The following is a 27,960-nucleotide window of genomic DNA, read 5'->3' as shown; positions in this document are numbered from 1 at the left end:
TTTGGTCCACCAAAAGAAGCATTAGAATGAGTTGACAAAACTCACAGTATGACATGTGAATAACTTTTTCTGCTGTCTGTTTCACCATTTGTTCCCCTCTCTCCTTCCCTTCATCTTACTCTCTCGCAGGTTTCTGTGGTCAATGCGTTGGACATGCAGGTTGTAGTTTCCACTGTCCCACCCACATTAGTGGAAGAGAAGAGGGAGGAACTCATTAAGTAAGACAACATTTAAGATGAAACATGAAACCAAATGATCCTGTTGAATGACAAAAAAAAATAATTCTATGTTTTAATGCTGGACACTGTGGACGAAAATTCATATTTCAGTATATTCTATGAAGTAGGCTAAATGCTCAAATGTAAATAAAAGTCACAGCCTAGGCCATACTAGCATCAAGTGAAAGGATGTGTCTATATCCCTATATATGCCCTCCACTCAGTCTTCATGCACCTAGAGAATAAGAACAAAACATGTTAGAACAAAAAGTTAGTGTCCACCCCCAACATAAAATAACAAATCCGTGGAACTTATTACTTTCTAGTACATATCCCTGCCTCCTAATACTCATTAAAGAGATAGAGCAGGTTGAATTGACACATGCAACATTAATTGAAAATTTGTGTGCAATGATTTTCCCACTTTGAATTGAGGTGAACTTGGTTCAACATGTCACCTTTATTTGCATATGAAATTGTTTTTGAAAGGCTGGAGTGACATGTTTAATTCAGCAGTGCCAAACAACTTTTGAAAACAAACACGGGCTAATAAAAATTGAAATGAACTTGTCAATTTTGTTTGTTCAATACCCATTGATTATTCAATTAAGATCATGGTCACCAAGGAGACAATTAAGTCCGTGCTCTGGAGTCATGTTTCCTAGTCTAAATTAATTGATAATAGAGATTCATAAAACATCTTTTTGCAGCTCTTGGGGCACAGTGTTTAGTCTAATTAGTCAATCTGAAAGGCAAATTGACGTTAATAGTTGTTTTTTAAGAGCTCGCTGTGTCTCTCCCACACAAGCGACACTGCTCTTTAGCTTGAAAAACACACACATTAGTCATGTTAAGCTCTTTGCAGTAATGTCTTTTGAGGGGGTCTTAGATTTTGCACAGCACTGGTGATGATCCAGAGCCATTTTACCTGAGTGCTCAAACTGTTTATCCACCTTGGCTAAGGCAGGCTGCAAGGCTTTCCTTTATTGGCTGTAATTTGAGGTGTGGATTTCTCTCGGCCTGAAAAGGATTATCGGAACCCTGTTTGCCAAGAGCCCAGTGTGTGGAAGAAAACTGCTGCCCGATGGGACAATCACTGCCAGAGTGGAGTGCTTAAGATTGGTGACTCTCATATTGCCTTTTTGCACAGAGGTGCCAGAAATGTTTTGAACTAACATGAACCTGGATTTTGGTTCAGAAAGTCTAGTCATTAATTACACCTGCATTGCTTTCTTTGACTTGTGGTTTTCTGTTGGTTTCAGGATTCTGGAGCGCCACGTCCAGGACCAGATTCCAGGTGCCAAGGTGATAGTAGAGTCCATCGGGCCACGTCGTCATGGCGATGGCTATGAACTAGAGGACTACAGTAAGTCGGACCTGATGGTGTACGCCATTGACCCGCTCACGAACAGGGCAATTTCGCCGAAGGAGCTCTTCAAGTGAGTGGATGTTCTTTATTACAGAAAGTACAGTCGATCCCATTTGGTTTAAATTGATGTCCTAATGTCCCTGCTGTGCTGCATGTTTTCCCCGCAGTCACTCTTCATCATTACCCTCCGCCCGTATAGTGAGTCAGCAAATGACTCTTTCTCAGACCCCCCTTGGCTCCATTTTTTTCACACTCTCTTTCTCACTTTCTTCAAGTATTATACTTACTGATTGTCCTGCAGGGACTCCAAATCTTGTGTCACAGAGAAAGGGCAGATACAGGGGAGAAAAGGAGTAGGTGAGGTTTATTGAGGGACAACGTGAAAGTGAAGCAGGGAGTATTTCAATCAGTACATCAACCTGTCACGCAGGTTCTCCTAAGAGCCTGGAGATTTGCCAGAAATACATTCATTCCCTTTATTTGGGGACATTGAGATAGAGAGATTTTCTGTGTTTTTGACCACTGAGAGGCATTGTTGGCAGGCTATTAAATCAAACAGAAAAAGTGCTTATAAGACACTTTTCCATCCCAGGAGGGAAAAAAAGTCCTTGGCCATGGTTGGCACTTGGTTTGACAATCTTGTCCCCACCTTACTCACCTTTCTCACCTTTCTTACCGGATCAGGCATCAATCTACAAAAGGCGACTCCATCATGGGAAATCACCCCCATCTGAGTGGTCCCCTTCTCTCTCGACCAATTTGCTCTCCTGCTTATCTCACATTGAGCTATCTGGCTCAACCTCTGTCTTCATTTCTTTTTATCTATCATTACTGCCAATTCTGTTTTGTGTGTCCTCAGAAATGTCACCCCTTCTCTTTGGAATGAGATTGTGACAATTTGGGTTCATCTGGAAATGCTCCACTCAAATGACATTTAGAGAGTGTGTGAGTTATCTCGGTGTCCTTGGCCATCAGATGAGTGTCTCGACTGTTTTGTTAAGCGAGGGATTAAGGCTGGAGCCCTGGGAAAGTTGGCACTTGGGTCTAACTAAAAGTAGTGACCATTGCCATTATCACAAATGGCAGCTTTTACCAGAGCCAAGTTAATTTTAAAAGAGGCTTGCAACATCTCTTGTTAAATATGAATGTGCTTTCTTTGACACTGTCAGAAAAATCATTTAGACTAAAGGAGAGAGGCTTTTTATGCATGCAGCACGTGTCTGACACTGTTGTAGGGTAATTGCATGTAATATATCTGCTGTTAGATCACAGAGGGAAAGAGAAAAGACCACATACTGAGTGGATTGCTTCATGCGTCTGTCCTTACGCCACCTTGAATGCAGCATTCTTTTCCATTTGAGCTCTCTAGAGGATAGATTGCCAGAGATGCCATTTAATAACCTTCATCTCCACTCATTTGTTCACCTATAGAAAAACAAAAATGACAGTAATTGGATGTGGCAGTGCGCTCACTCTTGTGATACATAATTTTTGAAAGCCGCTCTGGTTGTTGTTACATAATAACCCTCACCAGAGGGTACATTGCTTGTATGCATGTTCATTTACTAGAAAATTAATGCAAAATCAGGCGCAGGTTTGTAATTGAAACACTGTAAATCTAAACACTTTGTGGTAGAAAGGTTAAACTAACTGTTCAACGCATTAATATAATTGTTGACAAATCGCTTCCACTTAAAAGGTACATTTCTATGAATAGAGTTCAGATCACAATCACTTTTCTATGATTCATAATGTGACAATCTGAATTAGAAGATCCCATTGATGTTGAAATTGTTGTCACAGAACGTTGTCCTAGCATCACCTTTCAGGTTGATACGCTGTAGGTTGTTTACTAAAGCTGTGACGATTAAATGATTAATCTAGTAGTTGTAAACTAGTAAGCCAATTGCCAACTTTTTTAATAATCAGTTGATTGGTGTTAGTATTTTTTAAGAAATTCCAGTCGAGTGACTATTTTCTGGTTTCTTTACTCCTTTATGACAACAGACTGAATATCTGCCAGCTGTGGGCACAACAAGACATTTGTGGACGTCATTTTGGGCTTTGGGAAACAATGATAGACATTTGTCCACATTTTCTCACATTTTATAGAACAAAGATGTCATTTCAAGAATAAAAAATAATTGTTAGTTTCAGCTCAGTTATTTACACACTAAGCAATCGTGCACAAACCTTATCATGTATTTGGAGCTTTCCCAGTATTCACTGTCTCTGATCTCTGTTTTGACTTGTACCAACTCCTCAAAGAAATATCTGGCTCTTTAGCTTCTCAATGCTCAACTATGTTCACCAGCTAGTCGCTAACTGTTTCTTCTGCCATTCGGTGCTGAATACGTCAACTGTGTTCGAAATCACTCACTACTCAATACATAGTGTACTATATAGTAAGGTTGCTGTTTTGCCGTGCCATATATACCCTATATAGTTGACTCAAAGCATCCTACAATGCAACGTTAAGAGTACTGTGCAAACGATGGTCACTCACAAGATGTTATAACCATCATTCATTGCATTGGAGGGGAAACAAATGACACAATTGGTGTTCAAATGTATTTTTTGAATTATGAGCTTAGTGAGTAGTGATAAGTCAATAAAAGGTTAAAACCATGGTGTACAGTATATTTTAGGGATTTTTGCTGAAAACAGCTACCTACTACAGCTAAAAATGATGCTGCTAGAGCATGAAGAACAAGTTATAAATTGGGATTTATTACATGGGGATGCTTTTTATAGAAGTTGCAAAACATGCCTGTCTACCTAAAATCTACCAAATGGGATACTGTCATGATTTTTAACATATAATTCTTAAAAATGCTGGAATTAAGCTGAGCTCCTGGAAGCCCTAGACCAATGTAACCTCTGGTTACGACTGAACCAAAGCAGTAAATTAACAGACTGGTAAAAATGTTATTTATAGCCTCTTTAGGATAATATGATATTCAAGAGTTTAATTCCCTGTTGTCATTATGTAATAACAACAACAGATTTCTCGATGGGAATGTGCTGGAAATCAACAAGGAGTTTCAGCCACACCTGGGCGAGGGTGGCCGCATCCTGGAGATCCGCTCTCCTGATGTGGTAGCCAGTGTGAAGAAGGCGGCCCAGGCTGTGGGCTACACAGAGGGAGCTCTCCTGGCCCTGGCCATCATCATCATCCTCTGCTGCATCCCTGCGATCCTCATCGTCATGGTCACATACAAACAGTGAGTCCTACACCTCACTGTATTTTATAATCAATTAATCACACTTAACTGGTTGTCAGGAAATTATGAAGGAAATACATTTGAATTAATTACAGCATTATCTTGGGAGATATTGTCTTGCAGTCATTTCTAGCTAAAGGGATTCCTTCTAACAGTCAAATCAGATATGAGTTGTTTGAATGTAAACCATTATTAACATCCTCTACCCTGTTGCCTGCCAGCTAAACCACAAACATAATTGTTTGAAAATTGTATTTGTCAAGTATTTAAGATAAAGCGAGAGCACTTCTTGCTTGGCTGCTGCCTGTGTGTGTGTGTGTGTGTGTGTGTGTGTGTGTCTCTCTATCTCCTCCCCTCTCTCTCATCAGACATGCTGACTGCGCACTCTGCTGGGCTAATCTCCCTGCTCATGCTCTGTGAAAGCAGATTAATTAACACTCATTTGTGACAAATATCTACAGCCAATTGTGACCGTCACAGTGTGTCTTCACGCTACTTAATCATCACCGCCTGACACACACACAGTAAACAGTGCTCTCTGCCTGGCTTGCTCTGTCGCTCTCATTTACACACACACTGTGCACTTCACAAAAATATGATGGTTTTTGTTTAAAGCATCATTCAGATTGTTGAGACAATTGAACTGTTGGCTGGCAGGAGACAGGTCCTTCTCCCCTCTTATCATTGGTATGCCGCAAATGAACCATAAATGGTGATGTTTGGGAAATGTTTATTCACGGCAGATGGGTGTCCTTATGCAAATGCACAGACCAAACACACAGCAGAATCTGTTGATGGTGACATTAGACCTAACGCACAAACTGTCAGAGCAGATGGCACTTTGTTGGTGGCGACATTACGTCGGCAAAAATGAAAGAATTTAGGACATAATTTCTTCATTTCTGCCTGTCACCATAATTCACCATTGCCTAAATTTGGGAATGAATATAATATTTAAACCATGAATTAGTTTATTCATGTGGAATAATTGAATTTTGTTGTGAATAAGTAATGGTGACATGAAGCAGAGAAGATCCACTTAAGAAAAAGGCTTCGACTACTTTTGCATGTAGCCCTGCAGACACTGCTAGTGGCTTGAGTGCTTCGGACTTTGCATAAAACTTGGAGAGAACATACTCAAAGTTTTCTCCAGTTTCTCCTGTTTTGTGGTAGAAAAAAAAAAAGGATATTATACAAAGATCTGTTGTCTAAGTAAGGAATGCATGAATTATGCTAATTATTTAATCTAACATACCTCTCTGTTTTGAAAAGTCTTCCCAAGCTATGAAATAACTCATCTCTTTTTGTCCCCTTTGTCTCTCTCTTCCTGTTTCCTCTGCTTTCACCAGGTTCAAAGAGTAAGTACTTATCCTTCTCCATTTTATAAAAGTTCTTGAAGTGTGTTTTTAAAAGTAAAGTTTCTCTCATCTTCATTATTTACTAGTCATTAAAAGATGTTTTGAATGTGTGAAGATGATGAGCGTAATACATGCCCTCTAATGCCACCCTGTTTTTAATTATCTCCAGCATGATTACGAAAAAGCAGCTGATTAGGTTACAGAATGAATGTTTAATTTGGCAGTTCCTCTTTAAGTTTAAAATTTGATGTTATTCAAAAGGAAAATCAGCCCAAAGTCAACAATAGATAAATCTGTGCTAACATCTCAACATTGCACTCATCACTCTGCTTAAAACCTTCTGATCTGTTACCCATCAGTTTTCAGGCTTCACTGTGAGACCCACTAGTTAAGAAAAGTGTTACTGCACAGAATGTTACTCTAAAAACAGTCTCATTTTCTACAAGATTTGCGTATCACAAAATCGTTGTGTCTCCTTAAAGAGACTGTAAAATCTCAGTCTCTAAAACATTCTTGTGTTGTGTTGATCTCATTTATAAAGCTTCAGTAAGCAATATTTTTGGTCATATTTTATATATTATTTTATATATACATATATATATGTATATATATGTATATATATATATATATGCCAAATTTTCAGCTTCATGCTTATATTTGATGGTCCTAGTAGAACAGGTTTACATATTTTAATTAAAAAACACATTATTTTTCTCATAAGGTGCATTGCTGCAGCACCCCTTTACACACTGTGTCTTGAATGCTCCGCTTTAGCTATGTGTGAGACATCTTGCCTCTGGTCAATCTTTGACAAGAGTTGGACATGCGCATTACTTAACAGGCAGGATGTAGCCAATCAGAGGCAGAGTAGGGCTGGTCATGCCAAACAAGGTAGTGTGATCCAAAGTATTGCCACTACAACTAGTAAGCACAGCTGTGGTACAGTCATGTGTATTTTATAATATAAATATAAATATATATATATATAAATATATATAAATATATATAAATGTATATATATATATATATATATATATATATATATATATATATATATATATAAACACCTGTTACATAGTGATGCACATAAGTTATGAAATATAAAGGCTCGACTCCAAACCAGCTGTTTCAGGCAGTGCAGGAGCAGTGTTATCTGTTGGAGACAGTCACTCCCTTTGACGTGGACTTTGGGCTTTTTCACTTTTACATGTACAAAAATGCAAAATATGACCAGTGTAAACTGAAAGGGTTGCTAGAACTGCCGATCCCACTAAAAATTAACATTTGCAGCTCTCCGCAGCTTTTAAAGAAAACATTTGGTGTGTGAAGAGAGGTGAATAAGCTAAAAGGGACAGATATGTGGCCAAACAAAGCAGGACTAAAAATTGTATTTGTTTATTTATCTCTATTTTATATAGCAACTTTTAAAAACGGAGTTACTGAGTGCTGTACCTACATACAACATATTCAACAATGAAAGAGTCTAAAGAAAAGCAGGTTATCGTGGTTGCAATTGCAAATAAAAATTATTTATTATTATTTCAAATATTGACAGCAGAGAGTTTAACATGCAGACAAAAATAAGTAAAACCAGATAGTGAAACAAAGATAAATTCATCTAAATAAGAGGTTCAAATGAAGTTTGCTTTGAAATTACTTTTCTGACCTTTTGGACAGTCGAAGCAAAGCTTGATGCATGTTTTACCCCCAGTCACTACATGTGCATGTCTTTTGCAGAAGTGCCTTGTGAAAACACATGGTTAATTCATGTAAGAGACTTCATGCATAAATGATCTATCGGACTTCTACTCACTTTTTAACAACACCATAAAATCTTAACTACATTCAGTGTGAAAGAAACACAGACTTGCATTTTGGGTTTTTTTTATTTGTTTTGTTGGTGTATGAGTTGTTTTTATTGATGTTTTTTGTATGTGAAGTAGAAAAACATCACAAATGCTTCTTTGTGGCTGTTAAATGTTAACACTCTTCTCAGGCGACAGGCAGAGTGTGCCAAAACTGCCAGGATTCAGATGGCTTTACCACCAGGAGGGAAAGCACCTCCAGCGGGTGCTCCCACTGCCAACCTGTATGAAGAGCTGGGCGACAGCAGCATGTGAGTCAGCTCTGACCCTTCATTATCTTACTCCCATCCTACCCGGCAGGCAGGTTCTGTGTCTTGCTCTTTGGGTTCCTTCCTTTGAATTTCAGATCAGAACTCAGAAGAACTGAATTCAGGTTGAATGCTAGTGCTCCTTCCTTTATAGCTTCCTGCTTTTTACACCAACAGTTGTCAAGGATTCAGAATCATAACGCTCCTCTCTTCGTAAATGACCACTGGCAGTTGTGCTTGATGACCTCACAGATCTACCTGCTGCTTCAGACATATTGTATTAACAGCTGCATCACCGCCTCGCTCTTGACTTTGGCTTCCTTACTATGATCCACTTTACATGTCTGCCAACCACACTGTATGTTGCAGCACAGCTGTTGATTAGACTTTAGCTTATGTATGTGTTTCTCATTTGATTACATCATTATTTTTGCATGACCCTCCCTCAAGGTAAGAGTGTGTTTAAGTTCATTGAATCCAACATTCTTCACTGGAAATAGAAACAAACACAGAATGAGGCCTGTACTTTATCACTGATTTTGTCATTAATTACTTTAAACCCTCTGTTGATTAATACCCCTATAGAATGCTTCCTCAGCTTGCCTTTATGTCAAGAGTGTTTTGCCATTAGCACAATCCGATTTCACCTTTCACTTTAAATACTACCCGGAACGTATAATGAAATGGTAATGCTTGCAGATTAAATGGGGCTAAAATTAAAACGGCTGTCCCGCTGGGTTTAATAATTTAGAATTACAGCATGTTCAAGCAACACTGCTGATAACATCACAATTACTGTTAAAAAAATAAAATGCTAATTTAATGGCAAGCTGTAAAGACCAGTTCAGTGTCTACAACAGACACTGACTAACACTCAGCAATTGCAGAGGCTTTTGGTACTGTAGCAGGAGAAAAAGCTCTCATGGGGATAGTATTGTAGCTGAGCGATGTGTCGTTTATTAAGAGGTTATTTTTTTTCATTTTGCACTGGGAGTGAGAAGAGCTGGTCTCATAAACAACTCCAGGAAAACTTTTTGAAACGCCATGTGAAAGACACAAAGTTGTCTGGGCAGAGGGCTATATGTGAGTGTCCTCCTCCTGGAATAATGCTGCAAAATCTCAGACGCAAACAGCAAAAAAAATCAGTACAGAATTTACCCTCAAACAGCAAATGTTGATGCACCCTTCAGCTTACACCTCCTCCGCAACCTTACAACCTCTGACATTACAGCATAAGTCATTTTACCATCTTTCTGTTTCTATCTTCTTCATCATTTTTCATTCTCCTGTCTCTCTGGATTCAGACTGCAGTAAGTAATCCATAAATAAATGACATGAGATCTATGATTATGATCAATATTTGTTAATATAGCACCGAAGCAGCACCCTCATCCTCCCTCTAGCTGTTATCCTTGAGTGTACATGCAGTTTTAATTGGCAGAAGTTTGCTTTGTTGAGTGACCTTGGTGAAGTGATAGCGGTTGGAAAGTTTTTGAGTTCTTAAGTGAAACATTTTTGCCTCAAGTGACTCTCCATTTGTTTAGAAGTAGCCTGCTGCACTTCAGTAGATATCACTATAGTTGTCTACTCTTCAGCCCCCCTTCATAGCTCTTAGCGTTGTGACTGCACTCATTCATCCAGTTTGAATTGATGTTGATTATTTCTACTGTTCTTTATCTTTGGAGCAAAAGCCAGCGTATCTGTTGGCATGATAATTTTGCTATTTTAATATTTAATTGTTTGAGCTTAAAACAATTTTAAAAAGACACTTTTTTCATCAAATTTTGCTCAAAAATACAAACACACATCTGCTGGTGTCTACCGTGCAGACATTTACCCAGATGGCAAAACTTTACCAGACACATGCATCCGGTCCACATACTGTGTGGAATTATGGCACTTGGGTGATTTATTATTTTTTTTATCAGGAACAGTTGAAAATTGAGCTGATTTTTTAGAGTATGAGACAGTGGGCCTCTCTCAGATAAGGTTGGAGAAAGCACCCCCTCCACCCTCAGTTTACTTGCCTTGTATTTTATTTCAAATACTGGGGGAAAGATGGGATCATTATTATGTTAATTAATACTAAAGGCACCCAATAAATGAGCCAAGATACTCTATTATTGCTTTGGGAGATACCTTTAGACTGTACTGAGTACAATAAAGAGGTATTCATCAGAGCATGTATTAGTCTGACTCCAAAAACCCGAGTATTTCTGTATCTTTTCCCACAGAATCCTACATATTTAGACTATTTTATGTTATCTCATTTTGATTACTAATCTTATAATATCTAATGTAATATTTTGTCACTTGAAACAGTTTGTAGCCACCCATGAAGAAGCCCACCTTAAAAAAAACCCACCTTACTATTTGCAATGGCATCTTAGTTCATAAGAGTTGACAGTCACAATACTCTGAGTCGTAGTCTGTAAAGATGCAGTGCTGTTGCTTCTGCGTAGTCTGTTTGCTTCGCTCATTCTTAGATCATCAATCTATACCTGTTTCAAGTCTCTTTTTCTTCTTCACCTCCACCCCTTACCGTGGCAGGGCTAAAAAGTCTGTCATTGAGGAAGCCCACCACCAGAGGATTCTTAGCACCTTCGCCTGTCGTGCCACTGCTACCCGCGGCAACGGAGCATTGCATGTCAACCTGCCCAAGTCAGAGAGCAACGTGACCTTCCTCTCTGACCGCAACCCCCTCACCACTCACAACCCTGTCTATGATGACAACAGCACCCTTGGCAGTCCTCAGAGTCCGTCTGAAAAGCGATTCTACTTTTCTCCTTCCCACTCAGCTGGGTCGGGGTGCGTCTGGTCGATGCCTGCCCGCATTCACGGGGGGCTGCACAGTTACGAGGTGCCAAGGAGACAAGCTCTCATGGACCCAGATGATTGGGAGCGGCAGATTCTCCATGCCTCCATGAGAGGCAGGCAAAGGCTGGACCGTTCGGACAAGCTCGACCTGTGTGGCAGCACAGAGACCAGGTTGTCGGTCCGTGAGCAGGCCAGGCAGTTTGAGCAACAAGCCCTCCAGGAGCAAACCCCACAGCAGAACAGAGGCTCCCAAGGCTCGCTGTGTTCCATCCTTGTTAGGGACAGAGACAGCGATGACGTGCTCGAGCTGACCTCTGAAACTCTGCTCTCCATCATGGATTACTCCTACAGCCCCAGTGTTGGCAGAGAAGTCCCCCCCAGAGTTATCATGAGTCAGGGAGAAGAGTCCTGGCCCCTGGCTAGCCAGAGACCAACTCCACCTATCCTTAGGAAGTTCAGCTCCAGCATCTCCAACTACATGACAGTTCAGCCTTGTCAGATCACTGTGGAGATCATACCAGATCCTCCAGAAAATCCACCACCTCCTCCTCCTCAGCAGAGGCCAAATCCACCTTCCCCAGCTGCATCTCCTCCCTGTAGTCCACCTTCTTCTCCTCCTTCACCCCCTTACCTTCGTGAACCTCCCCTGACCCCTCCTCCTGCTCCTCCTCCTGCTCCTCCTCCTGCTCCTCCTCCTGCTCCTCCTCCTCCTGTCAAAAAGCAGCTTGCTCCCCCACCTCCGCCGCCTCTTCCTCCCCCTCCCTCACCTGCTACGGAACAGTCGCGCCCAGTTATCCAGTTCGTTCCGTCCTCTTTGCCACCCGCGTCCTCGCTTCGCCCGGTTTCTGAACGGAAACGCCCACCTCCCCCTGACCCATCCCAAACTGACGTTGGGCAGAGGAAGGAACTTAAAGGGATCCTGAAAAACATCCAGAATCTAGCTGACATAGAGAGGTCTGTTGCCAACCTGTACAGCCAAGTAGACAAAAACTGCAAGGTGCCCAAGTTTAACAAGAAACCTCAAGTGACTGAAGAATCAGAGGGTGCAAACGAACTGCAAAGCTCTGATCCCTGGGATGACCAGAGCACGCCAAAAACCACCGACTCCAGCTCCACAGTCCAAATCAACTCAAGTATGAACTGCGCTGAAAGTGAAACGAGTCAACAGAACATGTCAGTGGAGATTCAGCAGACGAACAGATTGAACTCAGACAGCCCCGACACTGCTGAGTCTTCCTCTCATTCCACAGAGTTCTGACTTTTTTCCTCTTTGTCCACTCTCTCATTATTTCTGTGTACACATATTCATGCCTGTTTCTCTCTTTGTCTACATTCTTTGTACTATTCTTTTTTTTTTTCACAGCTGTTAGTTAGCTGTTAGTCATTTATATAAGCTTTAGCCATGTCAAAGAAGACTGTGTGGGTTTCTCAGAGAAAAAATGCTTTCTACTCGATACGTTGTGTGAAAATCTAATTTTAGTGTCACCTGCCAAGAAATGTATTCAGCTCTGCCACATTGATTGTACAATATGCTCACGGGCTTGCATTAGAGCATAAAAGAGGCTTGTATATGTAATATCAGTTTGGCTCAGTTCATTTCCACATTTTAATTATCTGAACAGCTGTGAGATCAGTGATAGTCTTAGGAACACCCGAAAATTAGCAGATTAGTCCGTTCATCATGTTATAAGTATGTTATTTTACTTTATAATCTTGACAGTAACATTTCATAACCAGAGCTACTTCAATTAAATTATCAGCAAAATATGTAAATCTCACAACCCTGAGGTCTGTTTCCCACAGATTTCTTGTTGCTGATTTTCTATTTACTATTTTACTTTCTTAACAAGGATAAGAGCATGGTCATATAAGGGTGCTGTTGCTTCATGCAAAATCTGCATTATGCAAAAGAAAAAAATGGTGTTGTACATTTTCAAATGAGGAAAATTACCATAACTGCCAAGACTGCATAACTGCAAATCCTGTGAAATAAGCTTTAGACAATTCAGGGAGGATGATCACATATTTGTTGAACAACCACATTCAGAAAACTGTAGCTTACATGAAGTATTTCATCATTTTTTTAAGTGCATTTAACAAGAAATACACACAGTGATGACCAGAGGATGCATGAGTCCACACATTCTTTACTCAAGTTGAAGTACATATGCTAAATATTTAAAAATAACTGTGATGTTGATGATAACTCCGAGTGTTGATTCGACTTTATTACTCAAGTTAAAGTAAGTACAGGTTCTGAAAAGTGCTCAAAGTATAAAAGTAATATTTCCCTTCAATAGGACATTTCTACAGGCCATATCTGTGCAAAGCTAACTGAACCTCACATCATATTGATAGATGATTAATGATATATAATTCAAAGAAACCTAAAGGTAGAATCAGTAGGACTTGTCTGAGCAAAGCATAAACACACCAGAAAGATAGTTCCTTGTTGAGTTTCATTCCCAGGACATTAGATCCCAATATTTTCGTTAGGTATAATGTACCAAGCACAGCAAAAAGTTGAGAAAAAAAAGACAATTCAGGCAATCCATGTTGTGAAAGTGATGTACAATGATGCAAAAAAAAAAAGTAACAAACCGGTTTTGAAAATGTAAGATTAGAAAGCACAAACATCTGTGTTAAAATGTAGGGAGTAAATGTAAAAAGTTGTAAAATGATAAATAAATACTCAGATACCTGAAAAATCTACTAAAGTACAGTAACAACGTATTTGTACTATGTATCACCTCTGATTAAAATAAAATGCGAGATGTAAACTGTACGATGCAGTTAAAAGACAAACAGCTAATCATACCCAGCCTCTAAGCATGGGGACAGTGCACTCAAAGAAAATGACATCAAGTTGTATATTTGATGAAACCAACATTACATTCAATTAAATAAACTGGATATTATTCCAGGCCACAGGAAATCATTTCATTCAAATGTAATACATTTGAATGCAGACTTGACCACGCAGGCGCTTCTAAGCAAAAACATCTTCTGATATCGGTTGATGCAGCGGCTGTAAGATCGACTGCTCCCCGGCAGGCTCATGTTGAATATAGAGAGCCAGCCTCTGGGGGACCTGTCACATGTCTGCAGAGATGCTCCCAGCATGATAAAGTAGTCACTGTGATGTTTAGCTGCACACTGGAAAAGGCTAATTAGAGAACCAATCAATCCTTAACCAGGGCCACTGCCTGTGGGACTGTCAACTACTGTTACCCTCTCCTTCGCTTTTCCATCTTTCTGACCTTCTGCCTCTCCCATTTGTCTGTGCTTCTCCATCCCGTTTCCTCTCGCTCTGTAGTTAGCTCTAATACTTTCCAATCCTTGGCCTCTTCTTGTTAATCTTTGCTTGTGGTTCTCAGGAGATTCCATTACCTTCTTCACACTCATTGCAATGCGGCCTATGTTCCCCTCTCTCCCTCTCAGGCTTTTCACCTCCACTCCTCCCTGTCTTTCTCCCAAATACACTTCATGTGTTGGTTTCGCCCTCCATGCCCCCAGGTAATAGTCTAAGCATACCTCTCTTTTCGGGGCAATTTAATGTTTGATTCATCTCACGTTCCCCCGGTGGGTGGATCGAAAGGCCTGCTAATTCTGTATTCCATGTTCACTACATGGGGTAAGCTCTTATGTAAAAAAAAAGCAGCAGCTCACATGCGGTTATTTTTTTCAACCCAAAAAGCAGAAAGTATAACTGGATTGTATTCTTTATATTCTATTTTGCAAAATTTTACAAAGCTCTTTTTTGTTCCGACTGATGACTGATTGTGCAGCCATATGGAAAAGCAAACACAAAGAAAACCAACTAAAGGCTGGATAAGTTTGAATAGTTGAAGTAGTTATAAAACTAATAGATCCTCTTCAAAAATAAAGTTATTACTAGTACTTCAACTATTCAAACCTGAACAATACAAGTATGTTTTGGGTAGAAATTCTAAAGATGACACAACTAACCCAACTCAACTCAACTCAATTAACCAGAACTCAGAAAATATGAACCAAAGATATTATACTATACTATAATTGATATCCATTTACTAAGGGTGTCACGATTTCGATTTTAAATCTCGAACTTCGAATTAAAAAATGGAATCGTCGATGCTGCCACGCCCCCATGTTACATAAGGTCGGCTTGCTAAGCAGAACAAAACGAACACACCAAACACACCTCACGCAGCGCCCTATTCCTGAAAGGGGCTACGCCACTCTTACAACAATGGCAACTGCAGATGCAGGAGACCCATGGACAGAGCTTGGACCGTCTCCTCTTTCACTGAAGTCACCGGTGTGGAGGTATTTTGGATTTCCAGTGAGTTATGCTGACAACGTTTGCGCTGTCGACAAAAAAGCCACAGTTTGCAAGCTCAGCAGAAACTAGATGGCAGGTTATTTTGTTTAAGTTTCCAGTTGACTGAAGATATAAGTTATTGTTACATCATGTTGTTAATGAATGTATTAAATTTGACAATGTAGTGTGGTACATTGCAAACAAAGGTCAGATATTATATTGCATAAAAGTCTAGTCTAAAAACGGCATAGCAACCTGTGCTTTTAAAAAAATCAGTGTAAAAATCGAATTCAAATCGAATCTTGACCTTAGAATCGAAAATGTAATCGAATTGAGAATGGTGACACCCCTACCATTTTCACACAAAATGCTGGTCAGATCCTGTGTTGCATGTAAACATCCACCTGCTCTTACACCCAGTACATAATGTTATTGTTGCAGGAATAGTAAAGTCTCATGAACAGATCGATACCACTCTCACCACTGTACAGTAAATATGAAGCTATAGCCTCCAGCTGGTCAACCCAGCTTAGTTTATCAAGATAGAGAATATGAACAGATGTGACATAGGAACTTTATTTGATCATGATATTATCGTATGTTACTCGACAATTCTCTGGTTATTCAGTGTGTGAACTACAGTAAGCTGCAGACTGGAGTGTCTGGGAACGGTGACAGACAGGCAAAGCCACATTCTAAACGCTCGTCTCCTCTGTGAAACATCTGTATCCTCACTGCGCTGCATTGTAATAAACTCTTAGGCACTTAATCCCAGGTGTTAACATGCATCTTTGCTGATCCAATCACAAGCCAACAGCTCTAATTCCGTCAGTTAATGCCTGGCTCCACATAAATCTCGACATGCATCTCTTGTGACCACTTGTGATTGGATCTCACGTCACAACAGGTAGAGCCTACATCCCCGAGACAAATGGAAAAAAAAGTTTTTTTACACAGGGGAAAAAATAACTAAATGTTTAACATCTGCCAAATTTACAAGAACACTCAAATGAATAAGATTTTTTAAAGGACTTGGTTTTGTAAAATGGATTAAGTTTCTTCTAACTCAACAACTCACAAATTGAGTGATTTTATAAGGGAGTCTGGGGAATTTCCTCCTGTTCATCTCCTTGCTGTAGTTGACTGTCTAGTTGTTGTGGCTGCTTTGACCTTTAATACAGTATGTTGTGTTCAAGTTTGCTCTCTGCTGTAGTGCGAAACGCTCTCAGATTGTTGCAAATTGTAGTGAAAATGAACGTCGTATACCAATTATTATGAAGTCATTGCGTAGATTGATTTCTTAGCCCCTCCAATTGTGACAGACTTCCCACCTACTTGGTCAAAAAGAAATCACAAATCTTTTTACCAGCATCTAAAGCTTACTAATTAACACCTTATATTGTGTTGGTTCAATTCCTAGAGAAATTGAAGTAGCTTTGCCTGGTTAAGATATAGTTTGTTTAATGTGCCATTTTGATACTTTGGTTTTGTATGTTTTTGAGAAAGCCTGGCAAGCTGTTTCTCCCGTTTTTACCCTTACTGCTGAGGCTAATAGGTTGCGACTGTAGCTCCATATTTACCGATCGCACATGAGAGTGAGGTTATTCTAAAAGTATGCAAAAAAAAACTGCAACACGATTTATTTGTTACTCTTGTCGATCTAATACACCCAGTCCTTCAGTATTCAAGTCTTGCTTTAATTCTGATCTCACCTCTCTCACGTTGTCTACTACAACATTACCTTATCACCCATCTCCCCCGAAGTCTCCACTTGTGCAAACTTCCTATGGCTGCTGTCCACCGGGCCATTTTTCTTGATGTTGTATGAAGCAGCAGTAGCCGGCAGCTGAGCCAACAGGTCATCCATCAGATCCCTGTCCCATCATCAACTCTGCCTGGGAGGTGTGTCCATATGGCTCGGCCCTGTCCCCTGGTCCCTGCCCATAATAACAGATTACGGCTCTCCAGAGGAAGCTCACATCATTGCTTGGCCATATATCTGAGTGTGAAAGTCGTCATTATTTATGGGCCCAGACAGGTTACAGTTGTACGCTTGTGAACCTGGAGGTTTGAGCCGGGCTGCTCCATTACTCGCTGTTTCTCATTGACTTGTGCTGAATGCATGCTGCAGTGTTGTCCCCAGGAGCAGCTCTGAGTTGTTTTTTATGTCTCTGATTGACTGAAAGTCCTTCATACTTCCCTCAATTTGGCGAAAAATCATTGCCGTCTGTTGAAAGAAAATGGCACTTTGTGAAGTGACAACCAAAGACAATTTTATTAACTTTCTTTGAGTCACTAATCACATTGTCCTTTTTCATATCTGCCTGGAGATGCTTCAGATAAGCCTGTAAAAACACTGACTTTTTCAAATTCCAATCTCCCCAGCCTCTTTGATATTTGCATTTATTGTAGTTTTTTTTCCTCCCTGTTTGGATGAGATAACAGTGGGCCGAAAAACAGCCCACACCAGCATGATAACATTGTGGCCTTAGGCACCCTTTTTAAAAACTGAAGCAAGATCTGCAACTCTGTAATTTAACACATGAAAATGCACAGTAAGTAAAGCTGCAATTCTCTCACTGGTCAGCAGAATATAGACAAGCTAGTCCTGTAGACTTAACATTTCATCTATCGGAAAGCACTTGAAATGTCGCTGTCGATCCATATTCATCATTTGTCTTATTTCCTCCCCTCTGCGGCACACAGCAGGCGAGGAGGCTACGGCAGACAGGTAAGCATTCCTGCTGTGATGTGTTTTTATCTTATTGTCGTGCAGAGACATTTTGTCACTCTCAAGGCAGCTTGAGGCGGCTTATATCCTATTACTCTTATCTACAACTCACTTGATGGAAAACACTGAATGAGATTAAGATGAGATCCCGGCGATAGGACTTCTGACACTGACATCATAGTTTAAGTTAGATTCAGAGCATTCCTGGCAAACAGCAGATAAGCATTTTGATGACTTTTTCCTCCTCTGTTAGCAAAAAAAAGGGACCAAACAAAGTAATTCTCTTTGACAGTGTTTGACATGTACATTTTTTTCTCACCTACAAATAATCTGAACTCAACATCAAACATGCACAGGATGTTTAATTTCATACTTTCCCATTTCCTGATCCTCCCTCTTTTTCCTTGCTTTGTTTCCATCGACATATTGTAATGCCTCCGTCATAGTTTTAGCAATACACATACAACAGGCATGCAATTTCTGGATTTAAATTTAAAGAGTGTAGAGTGAAGTCTTCCTTATGCCTGTGTCTCTCCTGACCTACCCTGTCCTTGAATATCCTTCTCCTTCTTCTGCACTAATCTTTGGCAGCAACAGCAACTGCTGAGGCCATCTCTGCTGAGACCAGAGGTAGAAACACTCCCGCTTCTCTTAGTTCACAGGGATTGTAAATCGTACTGAACTTAACTCAACCTGTGTGCTGCTGTTGCTGGTCTTCTTCTTCCATCTTTCTCCACGAAGTGCTGAGTAATTTCTCTCTCTGCCTCTGAATTGCAGGAACTCTCCATGGAGTCAGGAATCGACCCGGGCCAGGACTACTACGCACAAGACTACTATAATTACGACCAAGGGTGAGCATGCAGCCCACAAACCGTCTCTTTTTTCGTCAGTATTACTCCAATCCATGAAACTGATCTCCATCGGTTCATTTAAAGTTAGAAAATTACATCGTAAAGGCTTAATTGCCATGCCCTCCAGCTCTCAGTGCTTAGGTCCTTGAGGGGGAGGAGGGCATTTTAAGTTCCGAATAAAATAATGAGCATAATTTACCCTACCATACCATCCGAGCATTTACCCCCCATCAAATGGGATCAATTGCACTCCCTTGAGCCAGGTACCTTAGTGTTTTCCCATTGCTTAATGGATAGAGGGAGTTTTGGCTCGCCTGTTGTATTGCCCATATGGTCCAAAGAGGGAAAAACATGGAACTCAGAGCCGTAACAGCTGCTGAGAAATTGCTATTCATTAAATACTTCTGCTCTGTGGCAGGTGACCTGCATCACTCTGGGGAATGCTTCATTTTTATCAAACAGGCCAAAACTTTTGCACATTACCTGCTTAAATTGTCAGAATGAAAATCTGACAAATGTTAAAATCTGGCCATATTGAAATGCAGAGTTGTAATTGCCTCTATGGTTACTCACTGACCTACCTGTCATCTTTACCAACTCAAATTACCTCAGCTGTTGCTCGCTGCATCTGAAATACCTTGAATCGAAACGAGCTGTAATTATATTGTAATGGCGTGTCACAAAGTTCATTGCAAACGCTGCTATTGCAAATTACTGTATCATCACTGTGACCGGATGCCTTTGATCTGCTTCTATCTGCATTGAGGGGCATGTTAAACACCAGTCAAGCTTTTAATCCAGCAATCACCAGACCACGTGGTCCATTGAGCCGCCCTCACATGTTTAGAAGGCGACGGTGACACAAATCGCCATCGGGCTCTTTCCTTTAGGCTCCTTTCCTTTCTTATTCAGTATTACAGTGTGCAAAGAATAATTCACATGTTCAATATCAGTGATGTGCGCCAATTGAGGCCATGTATCAGACTAACGCAGACAAACTAATAGCAGATTGGGGCTTGGCGATATAGCTGAAAGATTTATCACAATAAAATGTTTCATTTGCGTTTACATTGTTAATTATTGATCATTTTTAATGAGCGATTTTTAGTAAAGTCCTGGAGATAAAGGTTGAATTGAACTACTTTATTTTTAATTCAACAACTTTTTTTTTCTTTTAGCATTTTAGTTTTATGATTAAAAGTCACTTTTATCATATTAGCCTTAGCTGGCTCCAGATGACGGTGCATGTAATCTGATTAATTGCCTGCAGTGATCATGTGATCACCAGGTTTTGAAAAGAGAAGAATACATGGAATAAAAAGAGTGATGTCTTTGGTTCTGCTTTATTAATTTTGATCATTTGTTTTAAACTGTCCATATTGAGTCCAACAGTGTTTTAGACTAGTGAACTGCTTTTCCAAACCTGGTGCCTACATTACCCACAATGCAGTTTAGCCACTGAATGACATGACTGGCAGCAATTTATTAGATCACATGCAGCTTCCCCTGGAGCCACATCAGTCTTTCTACTACTTTTTGTTTTACATATGCAGCAGTACTCCCCAAGACCTTTAAACGTAATGTGTAAAATTGTTCACATTGCCCTTTATTTGTGCTTTGCTAACTGAGTTTGAAAATATTCATGTTACAATGGCTACCACAACACAAGAAAATGTCTGTGGATGACTACACTACTTATTAATATCTGAATGCAAGCAGTGGCCAAAACATTGCTGAGGGATATAGGGAAGTGGCTTTCATTATATTCACCGTGAACCAGAAAACAGCCATACTAATGAGCTAGTCTCGGACAGCCAGACCTCCACACTTCGTTTTAGGGCTGTGCTGACCTGTCCTTTTTTTTCGCCCCCACACTGTTTGAGTTGTTGCATCACATGATGATGGTGCATCCGAACAACACACCTGTTAAATGTCCGGCTGTATATGTGTCACCCATAGCATGCTCCATCATCAAGGTATATGATAGGCTGTTTCTGAGCCAAGGCATTTGTTATGTGCTTTCTAACACACTTCTTATTGCATCTGATGAAGTGTCTATCCCTGTCGCATATTGCTATCACTTTATTGACCAGGCCTATGGCAATTTTAAATGTGGTCCATATTTTTTATTTATTTTTTTTATCCACACACTCTTCAGGTTATGTTGTGATCGTTTTGAAGTCAACACTGAAATAACAGAACAACAGAAGCTACAGTATATTATGTTTTTCAAATTTTATTTCATTTCAATGATATACGGCTACTAATAAAACTGCTTTTTTGCTCTCCTTAGTTGGAACTGCGGATAAATATTCTCATTTAGCTCTCCCCTGATGAAAGCCATGCAGCCAAAAATGCTCCTGACTAAAAAAACACATTGTTGAAGAGAGTTATGCAACCTGATTTTATCCGTTTTAAAGTGCTTTAATGGGCTTTTAGGCTTTACTTGTTACTCCAGATTTTCCCTTCTCAGCCTGTGTTTGCCTCCTTCTAATTTATTACAAATAAATTATATAATCATTTGACAAAGATGGGCAAATATGTACTCAGCTATAGTTAAAAAAAAAAAAAAAAACTCTCTGCATGGTTTTCTCTCCATTCCCTCCAAATGTGTGCATTATAGGAAGAGCTGCAAATCATCATAGCAATTATTACCTATCTGTTCAAAGATATAACCAAACCTATTAAAAAAAAAAAAAAGATGAAAATCGATAATAACTGAAGCCAGCCTGCTAGAATGGAGGAAGATGAAGGAAGCACGCTAAAAATAAAAACTCGAGGGATAAAAAGCCTTTAAAGATTCTGGCAGTAGCATGTTGAAGTCATTTTTAAGTAATACATTTTTGTGTGGCTTGTTATTGTACAGCATGTCAGTGATTACATTTTATAAACTAATTAAGTCATTGTTGCTGATTTAGTTTAGTTCAAGGAAAGATGAAAACTATTGTACTATATAGAATACTCTTTGATTCTCAACAATTTATTGTTGTTTTATTTTTGTAAATCTGCTTCTCAGGTATGACATTCCTCAGTACGGCAGTCGGAGGAGGCTGATAACTCCAATGTATGATGAATATGGAGAGGTGATAATGGAGGATGATGGGTATTACTATGGCCCTGAGGTAATAACTTGCTTTGTAAATGTAAATTTCATACTCTCACTTATCAAGATTTTCAATTATTGCTGTATCAGGTTGTTTGTCCAGTCTATTATTTATAACAGCTATAGCAACTCCATGTGACTGTATCTTCATAAATGGTTGGTAAATTAAATATGACTGTCTTAGGGCGGAGGCAGAGGCCAGGGACGAGGTGGCGCACGTGGTAGAGGTCCACCTAAGAGGGTTGCATTTAGGGACATGCCACAGGAGGATGAAATCGAACCAGCTGAGCCAGCAGTGGAGGGCGAGCCTTCTAAGGCTGCCAAGAAGCTGAAGTCTGTCATGAAACTCAGCAAACTCCTAGCTGCCAGCAAGGGAGCAGACCAGCAATCTGATGCTGGTACTTCTGGCCCATCTCCATGGAAGAAAGCCAAGATGTTCAAGATGTTTGGTGCCGGGAAGAAGGACAAGGATTACGCCAAACTGATGTCAGCCCGACGCATTGATAGCCAGGAGAGTCTGACTGACGGACCTGCGCTCACAGGACCAATCGACAGCAAGTCTGTGGCCCGCAGCCGGCTTGGTAAAGTTTTGAAGAAAATCAACTTGGGCAACAAGTTGCAGCTCCGCAGGAAATCACAGAGTAGTGTGAGTCGTGGCTCAGTTACAGGCAGCGAGAGAGATGAGGAGGTGTCACAAGCAACTAGTGACGATGAAAAGAAGTCCAAAGTGTCCATTAGTGTCACAGAAAGTGAGCCAGAAGCAGGTGCAAGTGGAAGCAGTAAGGAGAAAGGCTCTGATGAGGAATCTTCAGAGAAGAGCAGTGTTGATAGAGATCATCTGAAAGTAGATTTGGACCGGGATGATGCCCAAGAAAGCACTGTGGACTCAGAGGAAGAGCCAGATGAAGAGCCGGGAGATTCTGACGAAGAGTCTAAATCTGGAGAGAAGGAATCTGTCAGTGAGAAAGAGTCAGAGTCCGAGAAAGAGTCAGAGTCAGAGAAAGAGTCAGAGTCAGATAGGTCATCCGCTACAGAGAAAGAGTCTGAGTCAGACAAAGAAACCGAATCGGGAGCAGGAACAGGAAAAGAAACGAGCACAGAAAAGAGTTCAGGAACAGAGAAGGACTCTGATGAAGAGTCTGAGGAAGAGGCTTCAGGGAGCACCAGAGAAAGTGGGTCTTCTGCCCGCTCTTCCATGAGATCATCAGCTACTGAGGCCAGCAAGGGGAGCAGCGATTCTAGTGCGAGTGGCAGTGGGAGTGGGAGTGGCAGTGGGAGTGGGAGTGGCAGTGGCAGTGGGAGTGGGAGTGGCAGTGGGAGTGGGAGTGGCAGTGGGAGTGGCAGTGGGAGTGGGAGTGGCAGTGGGAGTGGGAGTGGCAGTGGCAGTGGCAGTGGGAGTGGGAGTGGCAGTGGGACCATGAGTGGTGAAAGTGCAAATGAGAGTGGCAGCGGTGGTGCTAGCAGTGCTGCATCTTTATCAGGCTCAAGCATTAAATCGTCACAGAGAACCAGATCATCAGGAAGCGCAGTAACCTCTGAGAAGTCCAGTGAAGAACTCAGTGAGGCCGAGTCAGGGACAGGGACAGCCAGTGAGTCAGAGTCAGGGTCAGGAAGTGAAGGCTCTCCGTCTGGCGAGTCCAGCCAGAGGAAAATGTCAGGGTCGAGCTCTGCTGGGGGGTCTTCATCTCGCAGTCAGATGACAGACCAGAGCTCCGTAGGCAGCGAAGACAGTTCAGCCAGAGCAAGCAGGCGTTCCCAAAAATCCATCGTGAGCCGCGGATCTGAGGATACGATCACAGAGGAAAGTGAAGAAGAGGATCAGGAAGAATCTGAGACTGCTGACGAGAAAAAAGAGTCATCCAGCGAGCTGAGTGATGACGCATCAGCTAAGAGTGTGGCATCTGGAGACCCTGGGCCCTCCTCCTCGTCCCCCTCCACTGGTACTCCATACCGCGCCGAGATCAGAAGTGACACCTCTGTAGAGACATACGGAGGACTGTCGCCTATCACTGAGGTGGACGAGGACGCCATCTCGTCTGACAAGTCCTCGTCCAGTGGCTCTGGATCAGAAGCTGGCAGTGCTTCGAAGGACTCAGGAGAAACATCAGAAGCTGATTCAGAGTCTGAAGGAAACTCAACTCCACTCTAGGGAGATATATTGTCCACTGTGAAGTAAGACTGAAAAAAATCAATAACCCTCGCATGGGAGTGAAGAATTTTGCTTTCCTCTACAGAGTGTTTCAAACGTCCACTTTTTCCTCACTGACCCTTGGCAAAGGAAAAAACTGTGGTGGTTTCCTTGAAAATATCAGAGTTTTGCTCTCTTTCTTATGTCTTTGACTTACTCGTCCCTTTGAAGTTTTCTGAGTGTGTTTTTATGCCTTTTCATTTAGTTTAACACTTTACTATTGTTTCTGCTGTGGGATTTTGCATGCTGCAGTGCTATCTGCTTCGACTGAATGTTTTCCTGTGATTTTTAAAAAAAAAGCACTTTTTTTTTAAATATACACTGTTACTCTTTTTCGTAGAAATCCAAGAATTCTCGCCATGAATTCAGTTTGAACACAGAACTGCAGATACAGGATCATAAAATTGAGTTTATTTGATTTTTCTGAAGATATTATTTGATCGAGCAACAACTCCTTTTAACAATTATTACACAATCGTGTTACTTTAATGACATCATGGTTTCATGTCAGTCATGGGCTTAAATTCAAGTCAAATCTGATTTTTTCAGTAGTATTTATCCTGGGAGTAAGTGTGAGTAACTTATGGCGAGAATTCCTTATGAATTATGAATCTGGATACTGTCTGAAAAAAGAACAACTATATATTGACCCTGACCCCGTCTCTCCTCCTCAGCCTGGCAAAATGACGCGGATTAAGCTGGTGGTGGATCGGGAGAATGAGAGCAGCTCAACAGCAGAGGAAAGCACCACGGAGACCCAGCAGCGCAACAGATTACCCAACAACCACAGCAACATCAACGGGAACATCTACCTCGCACAGAACGGCACTATCGTCCGAACTAGACGGCCACCTCACCCGAACAACTTGAAGGTGGGCTCTCCGTGTCGGCTTGCTAAGCATTTTAAAAAACTAGACAAGCTAGGTGTCACTCATGAAGAACCCCCTCCTATTATTAGCATTGAGGGCACGGGAAACAACACAGAAAATGGAACAGGGACATGTGTTTCCTCTAATGTGGACGTCAACCTCAATACTCAGTCGTCCCTGGGACCCGCCATCACAGATCTCAGAAGTTTTGGGCCTAAAACCAATATTGCCAAGGCCTTGATTGACAGAAACAGCAGTGTCCCGTGTGTCAATGAGGAGCAAGAGACTTCTGTTGACAATCACAAGGACAGTCGGGAGACACTGGAGTCCCACAGTGACCACACATTATCAGATGAGGAGGAGTTATGGATGGGGCCCTGGAACAGCCTGCACATACCAATGACTAAACTCTGACTGGCCATGCAGAAAGTAATTTTCCTTTTTGTTATGTTCCTTTCATTATCATGTTTAGAAAATGATCATAAAAGTGATGATTGTGTGCCTCAACTGGATAAGCTCCGATCACTGTCCAAGACAAGTGATTGCACTTATAGTGACATTTTATTTAACCATTGTTTTTACCAAGGGTTTATCACCGACAGGGCTATTACAGAGGGAAACCTAGAGCTGCAAGGCAACGAGTGCCTCAAAGAAATGTTCTGTGAACCGTGCTTGACTGTAGTCTTATGGGCCTCTTTTTTGAGTGATTCCATTCTTTGCTTTCTTTTCACAGCCTCAGTTTTCTGTTTTGTTCTTTTGTTTTTTTAATCGTGACACGGCTTATTAAGAGATTGTCATTCGTTTCACAATGACGTTAAGGTATTTACAGAGAAATCATGGTGAACATATGGACAAATTGTGATTATATAGTCTATGATGAAGCATAAGAAACGTATTTTGCTCATAGCATTTTACTTGCAGATAATTAAGATTGTCATTGATTATTTTATGTTGTGATCACTTTACAATGTTTTTGAAAAATTTCAGAAAAATATATAAAATTATTTTTGTCTATTTTGTATCTAACAGAGATGGAGAATCTAACATATGACATTAAAGGCGTAATACCCACATGACTGTCATTGCTATATTTCAACAGTGACGGTGTGATCGTAGTGTTTTTATATGGACATTTGTTACGACAGAGTGTGGTATTTTCAACCCCTTTACATCACGCAGATTCCCTCCGTTGATGATCGTTTATTAGCTTAAACACACCAGGACCCCATGCAGAGAGAAGAGGACTACCAAATAAATGTACCAGACTCAACAATAAAGTTATGACCTATTTTAATGTGTATTGTGAAGCATAATTGCAGGCCCTGACTATTTCTGCCCATTCACCCTCTCCTCAAGGTTCTACACAGACAGGAGTAGTGGTGATAGCCGCTGTTGTGTGAAGATTCAGGCCTTGAACTACATAATAGGAATGGAAGGTGAATGGAAGGCAGTGCACAGCAGTAGAAATCAGCAGCCAACTCATAAAAATACAATGTCTGCAGAGAGAGGTCTGTCAGAATGAGCCTTTTCTGTGCAGGGGGATTTCTCTCTCGAGGAGAGCAATGACAGGTCACCAAACATGGGGATACGGACAGCTACTGTATCTCTGAAAAGCAGTGTGAAGTATGAGAAACTGACATTCTTCTTGAGCCCACTTTCTCACCTGTCAAGAAAGGCTGCAAAAAAGAAAAAAAATACCTTGTTTTCATAAGATGGCAGTGGTTGTAACCAAAAAAGGAGGAAAAAATGGAAATCTCAAACACGTTCTCTTCTTTGTTACTTGGTTTATCAGAGATTGACACATCCAACACATCCAGTGTGACATTTACAAAAAGTGTCCCGCAGTCAATCAAACTGTGAGTACGCCAATCAAGTTCACAGAGCTCTTTGGAGCCAGAAGTTCACAAAGGAGCAGGAGCTGAATGCCAGGGTGAAGTTGTTTGAAAAAGCCGCACAGAAAATAGGTCAGAAGGGAACCTTGTTTCCACCGCAACAGGCCGGGTGTCCTAAAGGATCACAACAAGCTGCTGCGCGATGGAAAGAGCAAAAATGGAAGCATGACGTGCAGAAGATCAGCCTTTCTTTAATCGTCAGCAGTGTCTTTTTCAACCATTAAACATGTGGATTACTTTTTGGATTTGCATAGAAGCGACAAGGGTTCTCTCTAGTGTTCAACATCTTATGAAGAGCCACCTGCTTCCCTCTTCTACACAGCACTGTACAATCCCCGTTCAGTGGAGAGGGGGCTCGATAATTCACAGATTTCTAATAAATTAGTAAATTCCCGAAAATCATCGTTGAGTAACTCATTAGCAGCAGACATCGGATGCATCTGTGCCCTCATCCTCTCAACCAAAAAGACGTAACTCACCCTTCTTTTTTCGAGAGACTCTTGATGTATTGGATTAAAGCTCACCCAACGAAACGTGTTTCTGCTGAGCACAGGATTATATCCCAAGCCTTGTTTTTTTGTTGTTTTTTTCTCTCTTCACCTTGATCATGTCACTTAGTAGATTAAATTATAGCATTACAATTGACATATCCCTTTGGTAATGAGTTTTTGGCTCTAGAGAACCCGCAATCCCGTGTCTCCTCAAATGGGATTAACTTGTCATTTGCATTTAATGTTTCTGAAAGAAGACAGTCTAAAGATGATAAAATGCTCCACACCTTCAGAACACTTCTAAGCAGATCTGAAGTTTCATTACTGCTCGCTGTCACAACAGTTATGTGTCATACCACGGACTTGTACAGGCAGGAGGCAAAATGGGAGAGCGCTTTAATTTCCATCGTGCAAAAATCTAATTAGCTGTAAT

The 27,960-nt window shown here is 40.9% G+C and overlaps 1 protein-coding gene across 10 annotated transcripts in view; it reads left to right on the top strand.

Moving 5' to 3' along the window:
* The window catches only part of pcdh15a (protocadherin-related 15a), a 261,181-nt gene extending 234,743 nt beyond the window's left edge, over positions 1–26,438 (top strand). For 5 of the 10 annotated variants that reach the window (XM_030442371.1, XM_030442369.1, XM_030442372.1 and 2 more), the window contains 7 exons: positions 130–218; positions 1,481–1,657; positions 4,593–4,811; positions 6,161–6,169; positions 8,166–8,285; positions 9,587–9,592; positions 10,833–15,453. In XM_030442371.1, coding sequence (XP_030298231.1) covers positions 130–218; positions 1,481–1,657; positions 4,593–4,811; positions 6,161–6,169; positions 8,166–8,285; positions 9,587–9,592; positions 10,833–12,357 — 2,145 coding nt within the window. In that variant the 3' untranslated portion in view covers positions 12,358–15,453. Of the gene's footprint in view, positions 1–129; positions 219–1,480; positions 1,658–4,592; positions 4,812–6,160; positions 6,170–8,165; positions 8,286–9,586; positions 9,593–10,832; positions 15,454–18,108; positions 18,134–18,724; positions 18,764–18,910; positions 18,985–22,000; positions 22,107–22,271; positions 23,331–23,483; positions 24,930–24,949 lie in introns of those variants that run through there. The other 5 variants (XM_030442378.1, XM_030442374.1, XM_030442375.1 and 2 more) reach the window with 5 other exon arrangements.
* The last annotated feature ends 1,522 nt before the right edge of the window (positions 26,439–27,960 follow it).

The sequence above is a fragment of the Sparus aurata genome, chromosome 15 (genome assembly GCF_900880675.1).
Source record: "Sparus aurata chromosome 15, fSpaAur1.1, whole genome shotgun sequence".
Classification (NCBI taxonomy): domain Eukaryota; kingdom Metazoa; phylum Chordata; class Actinopteri; order Spariformes; family Sparidae; genus Sparus; species Sparus aurata.
Note: the sequence above shows the minus strand (reverse complement) of the source record. Positions and strands in the feature narration are given on the sequence as shown.